The sequence below is a fragment of the Phasianus colchicus genome, chromosome 5 (genome assembly GCF_987193195.1).
Source record: "Phasianus colchicus chromosome 5, bPhaCol1.hap1.1, whole genome shotgun sequence".
Taxonomy (NCBI): Eukaryota; Metazoa; Chordata; class Aves; order Galliformes; family Phasianidae; genus Phasianus; species Phasianus colchicus.
The window spans coordinates 29,931,768-29,956,595 of NC_143440.1; the positions used below are offsets into that span (position 1 = coordinate 29,931,768).

The following is a 24,828-nucleotide window of genomic DNA, read 5'->3' on the forward strand; positions in this document are numbered from 1 at the left end:
AGGCAATAAAATATTTATTACCTTCTCTGTAATCTCACCAGTAGTTTGCTAGTCTGTCTCTGTATTTTCCTTTTACTTCCTTTCACTGTCTTTCCCGTGTCAGGACAGTTTCAGCGGTGCATGCTGTCTCATGAGATAGTTCAGTTTTAGACAGTCACAGGGAAGACATCCCATCCTACTCCTCAGCAGTGGAAAACAAAGTCACAAAGGTTCATCTACTGCGAAAGAACTTGTAGTAGACCACACCTCCTAGGATGGCTAGTTCCAGGATGATGATGATCGACAGCAACAACTTATTAGTGGCTATTCTAGAGTTAAAAAATAATAAAAAACATAAATAATCTAAGGTTGTTTTTATACTAAAAAAGCTGATTCTTACCTTCAAAAAGTAGATTTCCTGTTTCAGCTAGTACTGTTTTCAATAGAACTTAACAAGCAAGAAGGCAAGCTTAGTGTTTACCCATTTAATTTTTCCTGAAATTTTGTATTCCATCTTTTATTTCAGTAACTGTAGTTCTGTTCTTTTCCTCCTGCCCCCATTCCCCAGTAAGGCAGAGCATCCTGCTCTGTGTGTGCCTGTTTATTCAGTTAAGCACAAAGGAACATTTAAGTTGAATTGCTGCAGCTTTAAACCCTATATTGTGCTAATTTTACTTGAAACTACACAGTTGAATTAAGACTAAAAATCTCAACATAATGTACTTTTCCCTTTGAAAACTGTTGCTAAAGGAAATTATGGTAAGTATAAAGGAAAAAGCTTGTTAGACCATAGGTACCTACTGAAAAAATATTCCATCAACACTTAAGCAACCAAGTCTTTAGTCATCAACACAGGGTAGGGTCAAGCTCAGCGTTTCTCAAATAACAGTCTAGCTATGCTAAGGCATTCCTGTGGGCTAAACGGATTTGTCTCTGTCATCAGACATCTAAATCACTTAATGCTGCAGTGATTTATGGCACAGTGTCTGCCAACCTGAATAAACACTATTCAAAAGTTACCTTTAGAAACAGACGGTGATTTAGTCAAAATCTCTCGCATCACTACAGTCCATCATGCCTGATTGTTGTAACCCCAGTATTATCTTAATAAAACTGGATACAAATAATTCGCAGAACAAATTCAAAGTATTCACTCACCTATGATTCCATTAAGTAATTACCAGAGAGGAAAAAATACAAATTAGCATCAGCACACCACACAATCTGTTTGCACATGCCCTAAAATCTCCCCAGAGTTCCACTTAACACTACAGTATTTTTTTCCATACTGGTAAGCAACAACATGACCTTCTGAATACTGCACCATTCTAAGTCAGGTGCTACTCACCTCCTGGACATGGAACGCAGAATCTTACGACTCTTGCTTAAGTTTTCACTTGTATTCACCAACTAAGAAGAAACAAAAGTTATTTGCCAGTTGAAAAAACATACAGTTCTAAAGATGCAAATGCAATTCTTAATTGTAACGTTTAAACACCAACAAATGTGTCCATTGTTAACTGTATATTCTCAAAATTCAGAGACAACACTGTTCACCGGGCACAGCACAAAGGGAATAGCTGTCTCCTTAATAAAGCAGAAATAAGACTGACAGGGGTATATTCCTTTAAGTATGCACAAAGATTCCATGAAATTTACAAACACTCTACTTATAATTATTACAAAGTTGGTATAAGGCCCTTTTATTAAATTGGTTTAATTAATCTAGTTGTCAATACAATTGCCGTCTGTTATCAACACGTTCTCCTCTAGTGCATATCTAGAACTGTTTGAAAAGCAATTAAGTTTCCAGCAAAGAAAATAAACACATTGCCCTGACAGGCCTGTGTGACCCAATGGATTTGACCACTGAACTGTTAATGGATGATCTGTTTCAGCTTGGTAACACTCAGAAATGAACCAAACTGTTGCCTCAGCTAACGTATAAATATTGCAAGGTTAGTGTTAGCTGCTGTCATTAAATTCCATTTAATTAAAGGAACTTACGTCTCCCAAATCTAAACCTTTACTGTTAATCTTACGTGGCGGGCAATTCCCTAGCATTTTTTAGATAAGCAGTTTTTTCAGCAATGCTAAATTTTTAAGCAGCAGTAGATGGGTTTAATCACCCGGCCTTGCACAGACACAGTAGCAGATGCTTTGGGCCAGTCTAGAGGAAGATGATCCTTTTATGAGCACCACACAACGTATCAGCCTTTGGTACGTTTAAGCGTCAACCAGCTCACTACATCTGGGGTTCTCTGAGTACAATGACTGGCATACATTTACCCCCTAAGCTAACCCTGGGTTGTGTGAGCACACTGCCCACAAGTTCTCCACTTACTCTGCTCTTGGTGCGTTCCAGTTGCTCTCGCTGCTCCCCGAGTTCTTCAATGATATCAGTGCCAATCTGATCTGTTTCGGCAGCAATCCGGTGTGAGCGCTCAATGCTCTGACTGGCTCGGTTCAGACTATCTGTTCCCTGGAGAAGCAGCACCCTCTGTGACTGCAGATTAGTCTGAAAAATAACGTATGTTTAACCATTAAACACCAGGCTTCTGACATTGAAAAAGAAGGATACGTAGCTAAAGAGTTAAGACATTTAGCTACAAAGAACTATCTTTGCAATAATTCACTGTTCTATCAAGTAGTATCTGCATGAAAACAGTATCTGGGCTCTTCCAGATGCTTCCCTTTTGTTCAGATTTAATGTCAGTCTCATTTGTGACACTACAACTAGTTGCCAGGGAGATTATTAGGAGTTTACTCAGTCACAGACAAAAAGCACTAGCAGATGGACTGCTAAGTAACAAAGCTCTTCTTTTCAAGCCGGTAGCCACAGATAGAGAGCAAGAAATGTTTGCTGACCTCAGGGTGAAGAGGCAGCTCAACACAGAGTATTTTCTTAAGCTTCAAACGGCTGACCCACCATCCTGCTCCCAGATGTAATCAAGAGGAATCAAATGCAAAAATGTACCTAGCTACTGTATTATGGAAACTCCCTCAAACCTTTCTTAACTAAGGCAAAGAAACAAAAAAAAAACACTTCCACAAATTTTCTATATAGACATCTCTCTGAATACAGTAAGCAAATTCAGTCTCTCTACCCTGGACATACCTAAACAGATGTGGTAAACCACTGTATTTCTTGCTCTGCAGCAACACAGACATACTGTACAATATAGAGGAAGACAAAATAGTTTCCAGAAAGTATAAAAAAACTGAGATTGCTTAAGAGAAGACACTACAGAAGAACCTATATAGTGTATGTGACTTTCATCCCTTTTTGGAGTTAAAATTGAGATCAGCTTACCATTCTTCTCATCAGGGCAGTGATTAAATAAAGTATTTCAATACCCTTAACAAGTCTCTTAAACATACATTGCATAGGTAACCAACCACACATTGGTTTGATTACACTCGTATCTGTGTTTTAGAACAGAAAAGCTTTCTCATGAGTACTAAGCCTTTCTTCTTCCCAAGATGCTCACGTTACACACAAAGAGATACACAGACAGTTATACAAGAAAGCAAGTGGATTAAAGTGGAAACACTGTAAGCAATGTATCTGAAACATTATTGTAAACAATCACAGAAGGTTTGAACACAGTTTCTACCAGATGCTCACACTCTGTTCATTTTCTGTGGAAAAGATTCCGTATTTCATATCCCCTTGACTTCCGGGACCCAATCCCAAATCTGTGCTTCTTATCTCCCTCTGGAACATGGAGAGGTCCCTTCTGTATGCCCGGATTTTGCTCATCATTTGATTGCGGAACGGTAGAGGAGCATACTTCAGTTCTTCTTCCATTTCCCGGAGCTTAAAGGAAAGAAAATTTATTTTACAGCATCAAATTTATTCTTATGAGCAGCTGTACCCAGAACTCATCACTAGATGAAGGGAGTCACACGTTCTTATGTGATACAGGGTGTGGGGGGGAAGGATTAACCCCATGCCCCTCACCCGGTATCAATTACACCACTCTCCCAATGTAATTCAACCCGCCTGGGGTTTCAGCTGTACAGTGCCTCAAGAAAAAGAATTCACTGTCAAAGTTAAAGACTGATATTTTCTGAAACATTCCTCTGTAACTTCAAAACTCACAGATCTCACTTTCATACCGTTTAAGCATCTGTAGGGTAGATAACAGATCACACTGTATATCTACTGCACAGGTAGGCAAGCTGCTCAGCTCTCACACTGAGTTTGTCTACTGGATCTGCATACTCTGAGATTTTGGGTGCATTAATTATCAACTTCTGGTGATAGCTGTTATGAATTCACAATGCTTAATTCTGTCTCCCAATATGAGGCAGAATCTACATAGATACACCTCAAAAATCCAGTCCCAGCTGTGACTCAAACCCACCCTCAGTCTGCCATTTCTATTGGTACTTGCTTTACTTTCACTGTAAGAGATTTGTTTTCAGATCTATCAAGATGCACTTCAAATATTCAACCAAACTTTATCCTACTAAAAGGGAAAGAGCATAGCTTTGAAAGCATAACATTTCAGTACATGAGTACTGACAGAGTACATTAAGAACAACTGTCTGGTGCTGCAAACAGCTGTACAGAAGTGCAAGTGAGCAACATGAAAATAAATGCATAACCTATCAGAAACAGTTATCCTAAAAAGAGCCAGAGGAGATTTCTGTTGCAACTGTTGCGGTAAAACAAAACAAGCAAACAACCCTCATCGTGCTAGAAGTCAGCATAGGAGCACATCAGTAAGAAAACAAAGCGTGATGAAGCTTTGGCTAGAAAGACAAGTCCTTGGGTTTTTTTGCTCTGTCCCATGTCACCTGCTGCCCAGGAAGCCTATACAACAGAGGCTGCAAACATTTAAGGTCCCTGACATTTGGCCATTCACCAGATTATTGCAGAAAGATGTGGGTTAACACTAATGTGAGGGTAAGGCAGCAAAAAAACAAAGAAACACCAAACAACAACTAAAAAAACCATAAAGCAGATTCCCTGTGTGTCCTGTCTGCAATCTCCAGCAATGCTAACTGCAGCTCTACCACTCTCCTTTGTTCAACAAAGGGAAGGCAATATCCAAAAAGCGTGAGTACTTGTCTGCATCTCTCTATATACAAATACAGACACATTAATCACACCAATGAATCAAATAAATTAAAAAATACAACATTTGCCTGCCAACATTAAAGTAAACATTAAAGTAAAACTTGGGATACTGTCCATTTTAAGGCAATCAACATTTTAACTGGCCAGAAAGGCCACAGTGCCAGACTTAAGCTTACCGTTTCATTTGCTTCGCGCTGTTTCTCATCAAACTCCCGAATTAGCTTTTTCTTCTCCTCTGCAGAAGAGAAAGCAACACGTGAGATAAGCTCCGGCAAAATTAGTGCAGAACTTGAAATCTTGATTTCCAGCAAAATGGGGTTTTGCATCCTTGCAGTCTTTTAAAAACAGCCACTCAAACAAGACAAGCACCCTACAGAGCGCTCTGAGATTAAAGACACCATCAATACACCAGATCAGGTTGTCCAAATACTTCTCTTTTCAGGAATGACATTGGTTGTTTGATCAAAACACTTAAAAACAGCTCATCTTGTGGATGCGCCATGCCCACACCAGGGCCCTTCCCTTTCAGTTCAAATCCCCACTAACCCCTGAGCTTGACCTCTAGTGCACTTAAGACAGAATAAGTTCCACACTGCAGGAAATGCTGACTTAGGGGGTTCCTAAATTGACTGCTCTCAGCTCCTCCCCTGCTTTTCTGCCATGCACGTTTGTGCTGATGCAACTGCTTGAACAGCCAGTCTGCTAAGGAGGACAAGGGCACACAACAACAAACAACTTTCTAAAGTCATTATTCTGTTCGTGCAGGTCACTTTACTCCTTTGGTGAATCCAGTGTCCTCTTAGAACAACTGCTGCTGTCTCGAACCAATTGAGACCTAAAGCAGTATTTTACCCTCTTTGGGTGCCCTCAATCGGATCAGTACAGCACTGCACTTCAGCCACAGAAATATCACCCACGTGTTCATCAACATCTATGAGATTTCATTTCAATCAATGGAAATCAATTGAAAAAGACAGCTAACTATTTGCTCAGAGGACAGTATCTACAGTTGAAACTGACTGATGCTGTTTAAAATGCTTTCTTACAAGTTAGGAAGGAAGAAAATGCTTGGTTCCAGATCTGAGAATTTATTATCTTGTTCACGAAGAATGAGATAACATTTCCACACTTCTGCCCCTGAACGATGGCCTGATAATGACACATTCTGTCCTCCCTGCAGTCTGGGAAGGTACCAGTCATCTCAAAGGAGTACACAGGACACCATTTATTGTCCCACAGACTTTTCATGACAGTGCGAAAAATGAAGACCCATGTGTGCACAGGCAGCAAACTGCCTTACAAAAGCCTTCACCAGAGATTCTTGACTTCACTTGAACTCCCTTGTTAATACTTCCCAAAAACAGTATTGTTCTTTTTTCAGCCACAAATTTGAGGGATAAATCCATCATATTAACATTTCAAAGCATGCCTGAAAAATCAGTTTGCAGTCTGTTTATGATCTTCAAGCATGGAAAAAATGGTTGCCTGTCAATATTCTGTTTAAAGCCACAGCTCAAAATTCCTTCTTTGGAAATATCACAGATCCAGAGACCTGGCAAAGGTTTGCTTTTTTCCACAAAACTGATCACTCTCTTTTCTGCAAGGAAATGAGAATTTTCTACTAGAAATTTCTGTTCTTTGAAACTCAGGTGTTCTGGGGTATTTTTTCTATGTGTGTGAGGGTGGCCTCTCCCCATTCTTTTCCCAAGAAAAGGGCTGAGTTTGCATTTCAAGGCAGCAAAAAACCTCACCCTTCCCTGCAACCACCTCCCACTAATTTTATGGAAATGATGCCCAGATCAAACTTCTCCACAAAAGGGTATTCCTTCCTTTATGCTTTTCCTTCTTGGTGACTGCCAGCAAAATAAAGGCAGCTTTGAATCACACGACTGTAGGGTTTGGAAAGGACCTCTGGGGATCGCCCTGTCCAACTAAACCTGCTAAAGCAGGTTCCCCGCAGGTCGCAAGGGAAAGCATTCAGGAGGGTATTAAATATCCCTGGAGAAGGAGACTCCACAGCTTCTCTGGGCAGTCTGTTCCTCCTTCCAGCCACGTTCCTCTTGAAAGCTGCGACTGACAGTTTTAAAAGTCTTTCTCCCGCTGTACCTTCTGGAAACGACAAGGATGGCGACCCTCAACTTAACTCGGTATTAGACTGAAACTCGGAAAAGAAGTGGAACGTTGCACTACTCAAAGCCCGGCGTCACTGAGCACGCAGACGGCTGCGCTGCGAGCATTCCGCCGCTTCTCAGGTCGGTGACTTTACACCCAACCGCGGCACGGAGCCATTCGAGGCGCAGAGGGAGGCCGGCCCGGCCACCGGGCGGCCTGAGGGCCGCGCTGCCGCAGCGCCGCCGCCCCCGCTCCTCACTCGCAGCCAGGCGGCGCTCCCCGCAGCGGGGCGGCCGCTTCCCCTTCTCCGCTACGCCTGCGGCCGAGAGCGTCAGCGAATCCCGGGCGCTAGGAGCGGGCCCAGACGAGCCCCGCGGCTCGGGCAGCGCCGGGCGGGGCCGCGGAGCCTCGCCGCACCGCGGTCCTCCCGCGCGCCGCGGACGAAGCCTCCGCGAAGCCGACCAAAGCGACGGGACGGAGCCGCCCCGCCCCGCCCCGCCTCACCCGCCGCGCCGCCCCGCAGCCGCTCCGGCACGCGCCGCAGCTCCCCGTGCAGCCCGCGGAAGATCTCGTGCAGCCGCTCCAGGTGCTCCGAGGACGCGGGGCCGCGGATCGCCATGGCGAGCGGCCGCCTCCCGCCGACTCGGGGCTACGCGCCGCTGCCCGGCCGCGCTTCCGCCATCGGCCGCGGGGTCCCGCGCCTGCGCAGTGCGGCGTCCGCGCGCTGCCCGACGGCGGCCGGCTCCGGGCGGCACCGCGGCAGCCGGGGCGGAGCGAGAGCCTCGCGGCGCGCCGCCCGCCGGGAGCTGTAGTCGCGGGGCCGCACGCGGCCGCGGCACGGCCCCGCCTCACGGCGCTCCGGCCCGCCCTCAGCCCGCCCCGCGCGCGGCCTCCGCCCACCGGTCCCGGGCGAGGCGGGCTCGGCTCTTCCGGGCGCGCTCAGTGCGGACGCGGCGTGGATGGAGGCGGCGGTGATGCCGAGCTGCTGGGGCGCGGTGCTGGGCGCCGCCGTGTCCGTGCCCCTCCTGATGCTGGCGGCAGCGCCCTACGTCAGGTGCTGTGGGGGAGCCGCGCGGGGGGCTCCGTGCCGCCGGGGTTCGCGTTTGGGCTGCTTCCTGCGGCTCTTTGCTGGGGGGAGGAGAAACGCAAAGGGCTTTTTTTGTCAGCGCCGCTCCGGCGGCGGCATCTGAGTGGCGGCAGCCGACCCGCGCCGCTCCTGTCGAGGGGCCGGCGGCGGCCGCGGCACGGGGCGGTCGGGCGCCCGTGGCCCGGGTTCGCCCCACGGCGCCGCGCGGAGCCCATTGGCCGCGGCGCTCGGAGCCCCGCTGGCAGCCAATGGGAGCCGTGGCCCCACCGGCGCGGGCGGAGCGGGGCGTCGCGGCGGGCCCGGGCCGGCCGTGCCGCGGTGCCCGAAGCGGTTGGCGAGGTCGGAGCCGCCCTCGAGTCCCGCCGCTCTCTTGCAGGCGGTACGTGGCCGGAGGGCGGTGCAGGTCCGCGGCCAGGCTGGACGGGAAGGTGGCGGTGATCACGGGCGCCAACACCGGCATCGGGAAAGAGACCGCCAGGGAGCTCGCCCGGAGAGGCAAGTCGGCGTCACGCTGCGAGCGGGTGCGGCTCCCCCCTCTGCGCCCGAGGCAGGATCACTGTGTGATTCTCTCTGCGCAGTCGGTGCCCCGCAGCGGCTGCTAATCCCTTCTCCTGGCTTAACCGCAGTTAGAAGAGACGGTGCTAATTGGAACTGATGTGATCTGGCACCACGCATCGCGGTGCGGAGCCTGACGGCCCCCGGACTTAGAGAGCCTGGGGCCGCGATTCCGTCTAAGAGCCACCTTCTGAAGGTCCCGCAGACAGGGCTGTAACTCCTGAAGTGCAGCTCCCCAGTTCTCAGCTGCCTTCACTGCTTGAGCCCTGGCACCGTGTCTCAGCATGTGGAAATATTCAGCACTACAGCCACTTGGAGAGGGCCAGGCAAGTGCCTGGAGCCACAGGGCTCTCCTTGTTTGGGGCAGGGAAATGGCTCAGATCTGCTGCTGTGTGTTTCAGTTACTCACGTTTCAAAACTGGTTTACATGTTTTGTGGAACTATCAAGGCAGTGAAACTACCCATGTTAGAAATTGCTCTGTCTGGAGCCCAAGCATCTCTGTGTGCTTTAGGCCCTAGTGCCACACGTACAAACTAGCCATACCAGGGCTGCGGTGCACTCAGTTGACCTGGGAGAAGCTGGACAGAGGGACTTCAGATGTGCGTTTTTCTGGTCTGAAAACAGGTCTGGGCAGGCTTGGAGCTAACAATCTGTGAGAAGAGTTTTTGTGCTTGTCGGCTTCTCCCCTGAAGAAGTCAGTTCCATAGGAAACAATACATTGTAAGCGCTGAGTGGTCAGCCCTTGTCAAGCCCTGGCCATGCATTGTGCTCCCAGTGACATCCGCTTGTGTTCTGCTTTTTCCTCCTTGCAGGCGCAAGGGTGATTGTTGCCTGCAGAGACGTAGCGAAGGCAGAAGCTGCAGCACGTGAAATCCGAGCTGAGACAGACAATCAGGAAGTCATTGTGAAAAAGTTGGACTTGGCCGATACCAAGTCCATCCGGGAGTTTGCTAACAGCTTTCTAGCAGGTAAGACCTCTGGGTCCTTTTTTTCAGTGTGCATATTTTGCCAGCAACTGCTGTCTGCTCTCTGGAGCTAAGGAAGGGGTACAACAGAGCGTACCTTGGGAGGAGTATTGCCCTGCTCTGTTCCTACACTGCTGTTGACTTCCTGTGTGACTACATGCATATCATGGGCTTTAAAGGCAGAAACTGAGGGTGTTGTACAATGCCGCATGCTGCTGATGTGACTCTGAAAGCATCTTCCCCTTTGTTGTATGGATTTCATTTGTGGTATCTGGAATTGTTCTGTGCAACAATCTCTATTCTGAGCAAAGGCAGAAAAATGAGAGGGCAGCTCCACCCTCTGTTATTATTGGTGTCTTCAGGCAAGAAGGGGGTTCTGTTCTGGTGCCAGGGATTTTTAGATTTCTGACCCGTGCATCTCTGTGTCATGTTGGCTGTTGTGGTTCACAGCAGGGGCTTGCCGGAGGCCATGGGCGAGTTGGTGGAGAGTTATCCTTATTTTACAGAGGCAGTGTGGCTGCAACTTGGACATGGGTTTTCTTTTTTGTCTGACTTATGTCTGTCTGTATTCCATCTCTGTATTTAATGACTGATGTCTTTTTTTCCTTTCTTGCAGAAGAGAAGGAACTCCATATCCTCATTAATAATGCTGGGGTAATGTTATGCCCTTACTCCAAGACAGCCGATGGCTTTGAGATGCACCTGGGAGTCAATCATCTTGGTAAGGCCAGTGGAGTCAGTTTTTCATTTCATATCTCTGGAAAAATGCCAGTGGGAAATCCTGCTTCCAGGTGCTTTCATTTTTCCTTCTTGTGGTAGAATGGAAGGAGGAAAGCTATAGCTCCTAATCAGCACATTGAAAGTACTTTGTAATCCCAGTGGGGGAACCCTTCAGAGAAGAACTGAATGTCTTCTCACCCCCAGGTCATTTTCTTTTAACCTTCTTGTTACTGGAACGTCTGAAGCAGTCTGCACCATCCCGCATTGTGAACGTGTCCTCACTGGCTCATCACGGAGGCCGAATCCGCTTCCATGACCTCAATGGTGAGAAGAGCTACAATCGTGGCCTCGCCTACTGTCACAGCAAGTTGGCCAATGTCCTTTTCACCCGAGAGCTGGCAAGGCGGCTGCAAGGCAAGTCCCAGCACAGAGTGGTGTGGTTTCCTTGGCTTTTGAGCAGTGTGGGTGAGGAGGATGGGTTGAAAAAAATCCCTGTGCAAAAATGAAATGGTTTGAGACAAGGGTCACTGACAGCTATCTGTTGGAAGGGAAAAAGTATCTCATCTGTGGAACTAGGAAACTTAGAGTACTAACTGTCTTAACAGCAACAGGGCATGAGAGGTCAGTTGCCTGACACAGTTGAATGGATTTGATTTTAATTTGGCGCTTGTCAAAAACCGGCTGTATCTAAGCACACAATTGTGCTATGTGAGTAGAATTTGAAGAGGGAAAAACAACAACAAAGGAATTGAACTTGTATCGAATTGCAATCTGCTGTGGACAAACTCAGGCAATTGTAGCTGCCTTCAATGGTGAAGGGCTGTAAAATAGAAGCACAGGGCTAGACAGTATCTCTTAAGTCACAATATATGTATCAGCCTTGTTATTCAATCCTTTTCCTAAACTTAAGCAGTGTCTTCTCTAATTGTAGTACAGTAAATCAAAGAAATCTCTTGCTGTCAAGGGCCCAACAGAAATTGTTGCTGTCTGAGCATCAGGCTCCCTGGTACACTGTTGTGCAGAAGACATGTAGTGACAGCACTGCTTGGAAGGGACAAGGGAGTGCTCCAGAAAGCAGTAGCACTAAGAGTTTTACTGATACTCCTTTTATCTACAGCAGTTCTCCTGTAAGTTGCAGAATATTTGCAGGTGGAATTGAGGAAGATCTTAGTCCACTGTTTAAAGGCAATCTGACACATTCATTTTGTCCTGGGCTACTTTCTTTTACCATAGGTACAAAAGTCACAGCAAACTCTCTCCATCCTGGCTCTGTCCATTCTGAGCTGGTCCGGCACTCATTTGTAATGACGTGGCTGTGGAGGATATTCTCATTCTTCTTGAAGACTCCATGGGAAGGAGCTCAGACCAGTGTGTACTGTGCAGTAGCAGAGGAGCTAGAATCTGTGACAGGACAATATTTCAGGTAGGTACAAGCTGATGGAGTGACATACCATGGAAGGAAACCTCTCTGGATGAGAAAATGAGTATTACTGTCATTAAGAAGAGACTACATAAGTGGTTGGTATAACTCATTCCAGTAAGATTGAGGGTGAGAGAAATACTAGAGCTCTATCCTGTCTAGATTTCTTGAAGAGGATAGTTCATTAGAAAGGATCCCTGACCTATGCAACACTTTATTTCGTGCCAGGAATATTTCTGGACTCCAGGTGCAGGAAAGGCTGTCACAGTTGTAGCACTCTAATCCTTAGATTGCTGTTTAGTTAATGAGGTCATATAAGGCAGTCAGGGAGAGATAGTTTAGTTTTACCCTCTAGGAGCAAAAAGGGCCTGTGCATCCAAAGAGAGGGGAGGTCTGGTGGTGTTGCAGAGCTAGGAGGTAAGATTTTCAGGACCGGCACATGACAAAAATAACTCAATTCTCCAGTGTGACAGACCATCAGCTACAAGAGCCTCCTGCTGGAATGCTTATCACTCTTGCCTGCAAACTATTAGTTGTAGCTCTGTCTACAAACCTGATTGTTTCTTAATTTCCTTTCACCTACTCCAGGACACTCCATAATCATGCCTTTTCTCTTAAGAAAGCTACAGCTCAGTACAGTTCTACATCATCATCATCCTAAATGTAGAAACTGCAATTTCAACAGTTTCCTTTAGCTGTGTACGTCAGCTTCTTGCTGGGTGTAGAGCAGTATAACAATACATAGGCTTTTTTCCCCCCCAAAAATACTGTCGCCTTTGCAACAGCAATACTGGAGCCTTTGCTTCTTTTCGGAGCTCTCCTTTCTTATGATAAGCAACCAGATTAGTCTCTGTAATGACTTTGATCTTCACTTGGTTATTCGTTTATCTTAATCGGACTTGAATATATAAATAGATGCCTTAATCTTCTGTGCAAGACTCACTCTTTTTCTGAGAATAGAAGTGGGGTACTGCACTAGAGTACAGAAAGTTTTGGTAGATTTTGAAAATCATAAAAAAGCAGAGTTTTGAACTTGATTGGAAAAGAATAGCTTTCAGAGTAAATCTCACACAGGCCTGGTTTTACACTGGATTGGCCAGAAAGCCTCTCAACTTTCCAGGCAATGATGTATATTAAACAAGCAGCCTGCCAGTCTTCAGGAGCATCAGAAACTGTGTGTTTTGGGATATAAGAACACTGGAATGGATAGAAATCTTAAATTTCATCAGATGCAATTTCATTTGTTCTCAAATTTCTATGTAACATGCAGAATCTAGCATTACAGATGAGAATGCACAATTCCTAGTCTAAACAATGTACTGCCTGATTGCAGGAGTTGAGAAGAAAGGGGTTGTAGTTCAGAGGATAATGGAAATGGCATTAATGTGAAACCATATATGGTTATTACAGTATTATATTCAGAGGCAGCTTTGCATTTCATGCAGTGGCAGTGCAGTGGGATGAATAGGAGGGGATAACCAGTTTAGAACAAAGGTCTGTTTGAGTAGCTTAGTTATAATTTGCTAGAGAAGTACTCCTGCACAGCCTGGTTAGCATTTATAACCTTTTTTAGTAATACTAATGAGAACTCACACTGATGAGTATACAGCAGACTATATGTAAAGTTCAGTAAACATGAAGATGGCAGATAGAGCTAGACTCAGTTGCTAGTTTTTGGTGCCACTGGGAAAGATTCTTCCCAACCTAGCTCCCACCCTTCCTACCCTTCTTTACTTGGTCTTGAAGTTTCATGGATTAAAAGCAATTCCCTCACTTGATCATAGCCATTTCAGTGTACAGCTAGAGATCTTTGATTAAAAATAATAATAATAATAATAGTATTCCTCTTACAGTGATTGCCAGCCAGCATATGTATCTCCATGGGGTCGGGATGATGAGACAGCAAAGAAGCTCTGGAACGTGAGCTGTGAGCTCCTCGGCATCCAGTGGGACTGAGCAGCGCAGCCATTTGTGTGTACCTGGCTGAGCACAGTGATGCTACTCTTGGGAAGAGCACTGCTGCCAAGAACACTGGTACTTCAGCTGCCCTTGTGATGGTTCTGTGGATGCAGTCCAGTACGAGTTTCTGGAATGTTACTCTTAAGGATTGAGATTAGAAAGCAAAGCATCCCTTTTTTGTAGCTGGAGAATTAGAGCACCAATACTGTGAGCAACCTTTGGTAACTCACAACAGCTAGAGGCTGTTGTCCTGTGGCTTTAGAATAGAAATGGAGGTTATCATCTTAGCTTTAGATCACCTGTATTGGAAGTTGCTTTTTGCTTTAGTCTCTCTTTCCATACCAGTAATAGTAAAAAGTTAGTACACTAACTAGCTTTACAAGGTCATTTTTCGTTCCTAATATTTGACATGGCAGAGTACAAGTATTCATGTTTCTGGCAATTATGTGTAATATAAATGCTCACAAACACACAAAAACAACTGCTGGCCTAACTAGGATCAAGCATTTTCCATGTTCTCTAAACACCTCTAGCCTGTGAAGTAAGGTGGTTCATCTTTTGGGAACACAGCTGTCAATGCAGCTGGCTGGAAGGTTAAAACCTGCAGGAATGATGAAATTGGGCAATAGCTAGTTATTTTATTCAAAACAGTTAACAATCTGTGCTGTGAAACACTAAAAAAGATGGTATAAAACTTGACCTAATAAAATTTAAGCTGTACTTAAGTGATTTACAAACCTGGAAAAAAGATTTAATTAAAAAGAAAATTAACTGCACTGAAAAACAACAATTAATTTCCACTGAGGCTTTAGCATTGAATTTGCTTTGACAGCAAACTACCTTGAGCTAAATAGCTGAAGCAGGGGCCAGTGCTATCCTGATATTATGGTCAGTTTAGTCACAGGACAGAAAAAGAAAACAAATCCGAGCAGTTATGGGCCATGGCTCCCAGCCTGACCTCACTGTACCATACAGCCTGCACAGTCAAAAGGCAGTTCAGTCAATCCACGTCCTCATGAGCTTACTCCCTTGGAGCTCTAGTGAAAATTGATATGATGGGACGCATAATCCAAGATTATTTCTGAAAAAGTTTTTTTTACCTGCTTAACTCAACAAGTGCCATAGTTCACAGGATTATCTTTTTCTGGAAAAAAAAATCCAGAAGTATTTAGACCCATGTCCGAACATTCCTCTGACCAACTGCCAGTGTTGGGAAGCAAATACTCACGTTATGATTAATGATGTCTGGAAGCTATCCACGTACATCAGTCCCACACTACCTCTGATCAATACTAAATAAAGCCATTTCCTTTTTACAGCAATTTTCTGAAGACAATTTCTTCAGAAACGATGCAATTCATTTGTTTTGCTGATATTTGCACTGCCTTACTAATGTAAAAAAAAAAAAAAAATTAGCTTATATTCTGAAGTCCCTTTCTGTTTCTCCCTGTGCTTGACCTTTTTTCCTCCCTCAACAACACTGTAGCAGTAGATTGTTTACATACCATGCAGACTCTGATCAAAGGGGCTTTCAGGAACAACAGTAACCATTAAAAAAAAGCAGAAAGCATCTCTAGGCCATATTTTCCCCTTCTAGGTCAGTGTTTTTCTCAAACAAATGAATCAGATCCTAGAGTCACTAGGAGACCTAACTACATATTACTGTAGAGGGATGTCTCCTCCTCTCTGACCTTGGCTAAGTCATTTATACCTTATAGGTTGATCTGTAAAATGAGAGCTTAAGCTCATTTAGCTGCCTTAAAGGGAGTATTGTAAGGGAGAGTTGCATTAACTTGCAAAGCTGCCTGAAGAGAATTACTGGTCTGCCAGAGTACATGTATAAGCCGAGCTAGCTACCGAGGTGACCTCTGAAGAGGTGATGATAGCACAGTTGCTCTTAAGTATTCAGAACATTATAGCAAAGGCACATTTTGGTATGACAGCAATTCTTCCCCTTGTAGTTCATCTGGTGAGCATAGTCACATTAAAAAAAACCACAGATCTAGAACAAAAGACTCGGCTAAAAATGCTGAGGTGAAAAGCAAACAAGATATATTGAAACTTTCAGTCATAATACTTTATTCTCCTTTCCATCCCCCCATTGTAAACAGCCCACGGTCATTTCTATAGAAAGTTTTCAAACTGGCAGTACTCAATCCATTTCTGAAGGTCAAAAAATTCAAACCATTGATAATTGCACTATTCATGACAAAAGGCAGTTGGTCAGGATCAAAATTCCAGTTCTGCTGGTAAGAGAAACATTCCCTACAATTCCAGGTTAAGAACGTCAAATTACAACAAACACTATAAAGTGCATAAAGTACAGTGCAAAGAAGTCGAGAGGAAAGGCAGGTACAGAACTGACTGGTCTGCATGACAAACTCTGCTCTCTGTGCTCTATACAGCTGTAAGGAACTGGAGCAGAACAGCGTTACAGCAAAGCATAACTGGATACCCATGAACAGTAGAACCTCCCCCCATAGTTAGAGAGCTAGAAGTCATCAAATAGATGGATAGTGTCACGTTTTAGGATTAGCCTAACAGCTCTAAGCTGATGGCAAGCTAGGTCAGTCTGGCCAGGAAAACAAAAGCAGCTTTCATTGGTACTGCTCACTAATGAGATCGTGCAAATCTGTGATTGGGAGATTCTAACATCTAAATGTGGTCATTTCTGACGACTTAGCTTAGAGACATTTCTAGCCCTGCTCTAGTGAATAGTGTGCCTCCGGGAGAGATGGTGGTAGCAGTGGAGCACCCAGAGGGGATGGAGCAAGTCCTTCCCAATGCTATCAAAGTCTGTTCTGTCACTGCACCGAGTCTGGGGACATTACAAAACCCATACTTGACAGTCGCAGTTATTCTATGTACTAAAACTATTTGCAGAAGCTGTTCTGTTTCTTCAAAAGTCAGTCAAATGTTAAACAGTTAACAACAAAAGTGAACTAGTTTTCCCATCTCGTGCTGAAGTAAAAATCAACTGCAAACAAACTCTTGTGGCCAAGGTTTCTTTTAAAAGATCCTACTGCTGTCTATCTTTCTTGTGCTCATTTCACATGTCCAAGTCATCGTTGCAGAGCAGCAGCTGCTTCTTTCAGCATCCTTCAACACAGAAATGACACAAAGATGTTTGCTGATTAAACCTAAGAACTCTGCTCTGTTTCTTGTCACAGTAAGCACCTCACCACACACACAAGTTTAGCACAGAAGCCACTGTTCCATTCCTTGCACTATAAAATACTGCCTTTTCACACATCCTAACACACTCCAGCCTGGCATTATAATATACACAGTATGTCTTGTTAATGCATTCTGCTGTACCTGACAGGAACAGGTTATTCTCATAAGAAAAAAAAACTAAAATTCCTGTGTGACAGGAATACAGACTGCTGAATTTTGCCACAGCTCTATCTTTCCATATTTTCTGCCATATCTAAAGTTCACTGGCATCTGCTCAGTGATAAAGCTGCATCACAACATTTTATTGGATATTACAGCAAAGAAAGAGGTAGGTGATTTTTAAAAACTATTTTAAAGGATTTTTCCCTTTGTAGGCCCTTTGCAGGATATGCCACACAATTTCATCCATTTTGTAAGGACTCAAGTGCAATATGTTTATCAGACAGTGCAACTGGGAAGTAGAAACCTGCCATGAAGAATCAATTTGTACTTTGTCCAACAAACTACAAAAGAAGTTGAGCATACTGCAGTGGGTGGGAGTGGGAAAAAGAAGTGAGCAATAGTTTGTACAGAGGCTTTAAAAACAACCATCTCTGGATTTCAGTCTTTGTAAAAGATCTCTGAAATCTTGAAAAAAATATTAAAGGAAACCCATAATCACGGGAAGTGTTATACTCTAGGCTACACTGAGCTGTTGAGATTTTTCTGTTTCTCTATGCAGGTTGTCTGGATTAGAAATAAAAAAAAGGGAAAAAGATCAGTGCCTTTCTAAAAAACCCAAGCACTCTCTTTCACAGACCTAAAAAATCTTGCTTGTTCTGTTTAAAACTGCCACCCTTCTCTCTATGCAAATCAAAGAGGGCCAAAAGACACCTGAGGTAGTGACTGTGAGATTACTGGCACTTGTAATTTAGTTCCCTTCCTTTTAGCCAGAGGCACACTAGCAGCTTTCATTTGCTACTGACACAAGTTAGAAGACTTCCCTTTTACCAAGTGATTGCTGCACTGGATGTCTTTAAGGTGTCTTGAAGTCTTCCCCTTCTGCATGACGGTGAATGTCAGTTATTTCCTGCTGCCCTGTCCAAGCCGATTTCTCATTTTGGGCTGGTGCACTGTGAGCCACTGGGTACAGATAGTGTGCACAACATCTTCTCCACTGCTCTCAGCCAGCTGGCGCACATGCTGGACAAGCTGCACTGCTCTGCTCTTCTCCTGTCTCACCGAGACCAGATACGCAGAACGCAACTTGTTGCACATCAGGTAGGCTTGAATCTGGAGGGAAAAGGCCAGGCAGAACTCCATTAGAAAATTAAGGTAAGCTAACACAATAAGCAAGGATTTGCTGAATTACTATCTCGTTCAAGAGCCTGTCACAAAAGGCAGTAGAAGTACAACGTGAGGCAGAGTATTGCACAATGTAGATCCCAGTGTAAAAGATAAGCTGATGTATATTTCATTAAATTTGTCTCTTATGGAAACTCTTTTACAGCATCACCAAGAAATATACATTAGTAATTTTATTTTGTGCACTGTTTCCAGAAACCAATGGCAAAGATTATAAAATAGTCTTTGTCTTCTACTGCTCTTCTATTGTTCTTCTGGAGCAGCTAATACATGAATATTTCAATAATAAATCACTCATAAAAGGCAGAATTAAAAGTCCATTTTTTCAATCTACATAAAACAGCAAGTTTGCCAGTTGAAAAAGGACAGAATGGAGTCAGAAATTTTAAGATTTTATCCTTAGTTATGCCACTTGGGATCTACAAAACTCTGTAACTCTGACCCACAGCCTCTTCATCTACAAATATGTATTCAGAGTTCCCTTATTTATATGCAACTCTCCAGAGGCTTGGCAGGCTGGTATTTAAGCTAACAAAGAAATCAATTAGTGCAGGCCTCGTTTCCTCCAGGAAAAAACTTTCAATTCTGTTATACATTTTATCATTTAACTCCTTACCACAATGAAAGTAGTTTAAATCTTGAAAAAATGATAAGCTGAAATGGCCTGAGAGCTAACTCGGAAATACTTCTTCTCCAGTCTTACTAATGCCTAGCTCTCATTCCAAGGACTACCAAAGAACTAAGGATAAAGATCCATCAATAACTTCATCTTACAATTCTACACTTGAGAACACCAAAGCCTTAAGCAGCTCACTGATTTCTACAGTCTAGAAAGTAGCCTTCAAAACCTTTATTTGAGTGAGGATGAGAGAAAATGCTGGAAGAGAGCACGTATCCTGGGGTTCAAGACTGGCCTGTTCAGCTCTTGCTACAGGAATTCCTCTTATTGTGATTTTACTTACCTTGTTTTCATCACTGTCCATATCCTGAATCAGATTATCGAGGTCCTGTAACCAAAAAGGAAAAATGTGTTCACATTAAATGACAATGGTTTGCAAACTTTTATTCCTTAAGGAATCAAAGCTCTGCCTAGAGGAAGGGCTGCTGAGATCACAGCTAAATGTTTACATTATCCCTACCACCACCACACATGTAGAAAATATAAAGCCCAATTATTCCCTTTACCACAGCTTCTTCTGCCTGCCAAGTCTTTGGGGTCTCCCTAGAGAACACTATGAGGTCAACCTCTTGTCCCCTGAGAAGTTCTACCATTCAAGTTAGGGATGTGCAGCGATAGGACAAGGAGTAATGGCCTAAAACTTGAACACAGGAAGTTCCATACCAACATGCAGAAGAACTTTACAGTAAGGATGACAGAGCACAGGAACAGGTTGCCCAGAGAGGTTCTGGAGCCTCCTTCTTTGGAGATATTCAAGACCTGTGTGAACACCTACCTGTGCAACCTATTGTAGGGTAACTGTTCGGTGGGGGGTTGGACACTATGATCTCTCGAGGTCTCTTTCAACCTGAGATTCTGTGACTTATGCTTCCTTCGCTGGGACAGAAAACATGCTTTGGTAGATAAAAGGAATCCTAAAATGGCTTCCTATGAAGGCAGAATGTTTCTGTTTCCATATATACTCTGTATTAGCCAGGGAAGCTTCACTGAAGGCAACCCCTCCCCTCCAGTTTGGAGCATTTGGCAGGGTCCTGTCAGACAAAGGTCCTCTCTCCATCACAAACACTTGGGAAGTGCAGCATAGGAGCACACTCAGCAATCTATCTTTTTCTCTCAGACAAGTTAGTGTAAGGAAGGAAAACACACAAACCCACCTTCAAACAATACATGCCAGAATATCTGAATCACTAGAAGGGCAATACAGGCACTACAGAGTAGTCCCTGTAACCTATGCTGTATACAACCATTGTATTTCAAAAGGGATATCAGGGAGGACAGAATTACCTCAGCAGGTATGTTCTTGAATTCACTTAGACAATTTAAGATAATGGTATCCCCATCATTCTTGGCTGCAACTCCAGACTCGCTGACACACTTGAGTAGCTGCCGGATCTCACTGTACTTTTGCTGCTTCACCAGCTGCTTGGCCACTTTGCTGTACACTTCTGTAGCCTCCAGCTGGAAATCCTAGAGGTAGGTTGAGCAACATGTTAAATATTGTCAGCAGGTTTTCCCAGTATAGTCTCAGCAACCCTATACAAATAAGAATCTCTGTTGAGGACAAAATATCATTGCATGCTCAAAAAGAAAAAAAACATTTTCGTGGCCTCTGATTTTTGAGTCACCACTGCTCAGGACTGACTCAAAGTTTCTTTATAATCAACTGGCTAAAACTCAGCTTTGCTCAAGAACAAGAACACTCCTTTTCTGGGGTGGCAAAGTCAATTTTACTGCTTCTGACAGATCTTTCCTACCCAACCCACCTCTACCTCACTTAGCAGGCTCTCATTCCTTGACAGCAGCCACCCCAGAAAACTGAAGGCATCTGATAATTATATCTCTCTCACATGAAGAAAGAAGTATAAGCTGAAGACTGATCCTGCTATGAAGACAAAAGATAAAAAAGGAAAGAAGAAAATAGAAGAGATGTTAAGCACTTACTACTTACTACTCCATCTTTTACTGGAAAGTAGCAATGGTTGCTGCTAACACATGCTTTTTTTTTTTTTTTTTCTCTCCAGTCCAGACAGGTGCTCTACCTTGTTCTGCCTTTCTCGTTTTGAAAGAAGCAGGGCCTACCACATGCACTGGTCACAAATGTAACAGGCAGCAGGGCCACAGATACTGCTTCAGTGGGCCACCTCTGTCCAGACGCAGCCATGCTATGTCCTTTGTCCCATATGGGAGATGACAACAAGACTGCACTGCATGAAGCAATATCCTTTAGCACCTCTTCTGCTCAACAAAGGCATTGTCACCTTTTCCAGTTTTATTTCTTCTGATAAAATATCTTTCCTACCCAACCCACCACTACCCCAATTAGCAGATTCCTTTAGCAACAAAGGAATGAGCAACACAGAAAAGTTTGAGAGCTAGTGTGCTACACTGACTGTAAGCACCTCAACTTCTACCCAGACATGAAGAAGGTGAGGTCCCCAGAGACAGTGATCAGTTATTCAGTTTTGCTCTCTTACAGTTCAGAGAACAATGCAGAGACGTTTGGTGTATAGTATGGCTATCCAAACTGCAAAGACCTAATGTGTCAGAGCTCTTTACTCATGCAGTAATTGTGGTCTGCCAGCATTAAGTCACTGAACAGGTGCAAGGCAAAAGGAAAAGCTCTACATAATTCATTTGTAGGAGCCAATTAACTTGGAGGTGTCCTACTGAAGCAGAATCTTCCTTTCTTTACCAAACTTCTTCCAAATACATACACATTTAAGACTTGAACTACTGAATTTTCTCGTAAGAGATTTTCCCTTTCTGTGGATTAGAAGGCAACTGGCAAAATGAGTCTTTTGCTCAAACAACTGCTGTTTGCAGGAAGTTATTTTTTGAGAGTAATACCTGTTCTACCATACCTGAAGGACTCTGAATGCAATCCCAAATCCCTCCTCAACATTTTTGCCTTCCAACATGACCTGAAAAGAAAGGCATCAGACAACTCTGAGGATGCACATCCCTTTTTCGTTGTTTTGTTATATATTTAAATAAAAATGCTCGCATTTACAGATATTGTCTAGAGGACAAAAGACATGAAATTACTTCTACAGAGAACTGCACCATCCCAACAAGAAGTGGAGGAAATATAAGGTCTATTGCTGTATATCGATTCATTGTGGAATGCTAGGTAAGCAACAGATGACGCTGAGCTGAAGTTAAGAAAGATAACAATGGCAGCATTATTTGCCTTGCTTCAAGAGAAGTAGGATATACAATCAAAAGGCACATTTCTATCAGTATTTGGGATTCTCCACTTCTTGAATTTTGAGCAACAGTGCTTAAGTGTTTTAAGTGTTCCTTGCTACTTGGAGAAAAAAACATCGGTTCTTCATTAACTGTAGGTTGCGTACACGCACAAGGGATCTGCTCATGAAGCTGCTGCAACCATCAAATGTTTCAACTTGTGTATCACACGAGCACCAAAAGTAAAAAATAATGCTGTGTTTGAAATAGTGGTACATACCTTGCAAGCAACATCCATTTTCATGGTGTTATTTCCAAACAGCGTTGGCAAAGAAGAACCTGCCATTTGAGAGCTTCCTGAGGTCTCACATCGATGCAGAAACTTAGTTACTTCCATTTGCAGATCAACTGTATTGATGTGTCTAGACAAGGGAAAAAACAAATCTCACTTGATTTTGTAACAGAGAAAGTGTCAATTACCATTTTTTGAACTTACTACTTCCATGAACACATTTCAAAGTACCATATTTCTGAACAGTAATTTTTTTAGTTACTTTCTGACTATCTCACTTTTTTGTAGCCAAATCTACAGCAATAAATTCTTCATAGATTTGTGAACTCAAGACATAAAAGCTGCAGGGAAGTTCTGTTTGTACTAATCTAAAGAGTGATTCAGAGAATCACAGAATGGGTTGGACCTTAAAGCCCACCCCGTTCCAACACCTCTGCTGTAGGTGGGCTTGCCATCCACTCCATCAAGCTGTGGCAGGGTCCCATCCACCTGGCCTTAAATGCTTCCAGGGATGGGGCATCCACAACTCCTCCAGACAACCTGTTGTTCCAGGATCTCAATGCCCTCTGAGTAAAAAATTTCAATCTAAAATCTAACCTAAATCTCCCCTCTTAGGTTAGAACTGTTTCCCCTTGTCACATTGCTACCAGACCATCTGGAATCCAGAATCTGGATCCCAAATCAGTAACCACTACCTCTTTTTGATGTCCTCACACCCACTCCCTCATCAACTTTAAGTTTAACGTCTAGCCTAAAAAGCATGAAAGGAAAGCAAATCCTAAGAAAACCAACTGCAAGAGATATATGGCTGAATTTACAATCTGATTTTTGAACATAGGGATTCAGCCAAGTCCGACACCTGCTAGTTGAATTAAAATTTAAACAAACATAGCCAGTAAAATATATTTATCTGTGCATTATGTTTTGCTCTTTTAAACTACAGGATTATTGATAATATAAAAGTAATGGGAATCTTATAATTGCAACTAGCTAGCCAAATTTGGGTCAAACTCAACTGGGATGCATTAGCTAAAGTCAATCTGAACACAATCATTAAAAGTCTGAATTTCCCCTTAACCAAAATGTAGCTTGCTATTTATAGATACCTTGACACATCTGTAGCAGACATTTTCTTCCGGAAAGTGTATACCATTTTTTTTCTTCCTGAACTTCTTGAGACCTCCTGCAGGTAGACTTTGAGATGGTCCTTGATCTTTACGAGCCATGTCTGTTTGCCTCCCAGTTCAGTGTAGGATTTTGCTCCATGAGTAAAAAATCTAATGCAAGTCATGGCAGCACGAACATGATCCTAGAAGACACATACTGTTTGCTAAGATGGATCAGAGGAAACCATGCTCTCTAATCCTTCTGTTTCTACTGAAGTGCTCAAACAAAGCAGACAATGCTCCCTCTAAAGCAATACTTAAGCTACTGCAGTGTGCCAGATCCATGACAGAAATATACAGCAGGTCAGCTTCAATCAGTCTCACGCTTTCTGTTTTCCAGGATTGGAAAACACATACTTGCGCATCATGCAAACTTACATCACAGTAAATAAACAACAGATTGAAAACATTCAGCATCTCTCTGAAAAAGATGGGCAAACACTCATCTTACCTTCATAAATTGTTGTAACTCATACAGAATGTGGTAGTAGTTCTTTTTCTGCAAGTATTTGCAGGCTGCAATCAAGTACATCCCCCAGCTCTCCAGCCCTGGATCAATGGTTTCCAGCAAATTCTCCAACATATGTAGCTTTCCACTTTGATAGCTTGGAATGAAGATCCCTTCAATGAATACTTCAGATGGGGATTCCTACACAAACATCAGAAAGGTGGCTTGAAGCAAAGCAGCTGTAAGACATAGATCTTCCTTATACAAAAGAAGTATCAAGTGACAGATCAGAGAATCAACAGATTACTCAGGCTCTCTGGATGTCATGCGACTCAAACCCCTGCATGAAGAGTGGCCTCTCAACCTCCCCAGTCAGATTCTGAGTATCACCAAGTAGGGCAATTCAGCAGCCTCTCTGGGCCCCAGCTCCCATGTCTAAATACCCTCATTGCAAAATAAAAATAAAAAAATATTAAAAATTTCCGTTTTCCATGTATCCAGCTGGAGTTTCCCTTGCTCCAAGTTGTGTTCATCGCTTCTTGTACTGTGCATGTGAGACAAGCCTGACTCCATTTCCACAATCACCCACAAAGTGGTTGAAATCAGCACTCAAGATACTTTCTCTCTTGCTCTTCATCAAACTTAAAAA

General features: G+C 43.6%; 3 protein-coding genes across 5 annotated transcripts in view; 1 reads left to right on the top strand and 2 right to left on the bottom strand.

The window, feature by feature from the left end:
* Nucleotides 1-41: 41 nt before the first annotated feature.
* On the bottom strand, nt 42-7,890 carry VTI1B (vesicle transport through interaction with t-SNAREs 1B). Its single transcript, XM_031593680.2, has 6 exons — nt 7,685-7,890; nt 5,245-5,303; nt 3,608-3,799; nt 2,324-2,497; nt 1,328-1,389; nt 42-308 (listed from the first exon to the last, which is right to left on the bottom strand). The coding sequence occupies exons 1-6, from the start codon at nt 7,797-7,799 to the stop codon at nt 212-214; spliced, it is 699 nt and encodes a 232-aa protein (XP_031449540.1). The 5' UTR covers nt 7,800-7,890; the 3' UTR covers nt 42-211.
* Nucleotides 7,891-8,071: 181 nt separating this feature from the next.
* Nucleotides 8,072-14,624, top strand: LOC116229291 (retinol dehydrogenase 12-like). Its single transcript, XM_031593685.2, has 7 exons — nt 8,072-8,234; nt 8,644-8,762; nt 9,636-9,791; nt 10,405-10,509; nt 10,713-10,922; nt 11,742-11,931; nt 13,782-14,624. The coding sequence occupies exons 1-7, from the start codon at nt 8,140-8,142 to the stop codon at nt 13,882-13,884; spliced, it is 978 nt and encodes a 325-aa protein (XP_031449545.2). The 5' UTR covers nt 8,072-8,139; the 3' UTR covers nt 13,885-14,624.
* A 1,318-nt stretch (nt 14,625-15,942) lies between these two features.
* ZFYVE26 (zinc finger FYVE-type containing 26) overlaps nt 15,943-24,828 on the bottom strand; it is a 45,444-nt gene continuing 36,558 nt past the window's right edge. For all 3 annotated transcript variants that reach the window (XM_090141176.1, XM_090141175.1, XM_090141174.1), the window contains exons 36-42: nt 24,183-24,380; nt 23,672-23,874; nt 22,554-22,695; nt 21,949-22,008; nt 20,372-20,554; nt 19,371-19,415; nt 15,943-18,336 (exon numbers count right to left, since the gene is read on the bottom strand). In XM_090141176.1, the coding sequence (XP_089997302.1) occupies nt 18,127-18,336; nt 19,371-19,415; nt 20,372-20,554; nt 21,949-22,008; nt 22,554-22,695; nt 23,672-23,874; nt 24,183-24,380 (1,041 nt within the window). In that variant the 3' untranslated portion in view covers nt 15,943-18,126. The remainder of the gene's footprint in view (nt 18,337-19,370; nt 19,416-20,371; nt 20,555-21,948; nt 22,009-22,553; nt 22,696-23,671; nt 23,875-24,182; nt 24,381-24,828) is intronic.

What these genes read in the sequence shown, in the direction of transcription:
- VTI1B (XM_031593680.2), bottom strand. Translation starts at nt 7,799, where the DNA reads ATGGCGATCCGCGGCCCCGCGTCCTCGGAGCACCTGGAGCGGCTGCAC. An exon ending in GCTGCGGGGCGGCGCGGCGG is followed by an intron (nt 5,304 to 7,684) that starts GTGAGGCGGGGC and finishes TCTCTTCTGCAG; the next exon opens with AGGAGAAGAAAAAGCTAATT. An exon ending in TGGAACGCACCAAGAGCAGA is followed by an intron (nt 1,390 to 2,323) that starts GTAAGTGGAGAA and finishes GTTTCTTCTTAG; the next exon opens with TTGGTGAATACAAGTGAAAA.
- LOC116229291 (XM_031593685.2), top strand. Translation starts at nt 8,140, where the DNA reads ATGGAGGCGGCGGTGATGCCGAGCTGCTGGGGCGCGGTGCTGGGCGCC. An exon ending in CAGGGAGCTCGCCCGGAGAG is followed by an intron (nt 8,763 to 9,635) that starts GCAAGTCGGCGT and finishes TCCTCCTTGCAG; the next exon opens with GCGCAAGGGTGATTGTTGCC. An exon ending in GCTGGCAAGGCGGCTGCAAG is followed by an intron (nt 10,923 to 11,741) that starts GCAAGTCCCAGC and finishes CTTTTACCATAG; the next exon opens with GTACAAAAGTCACAGCAAAC.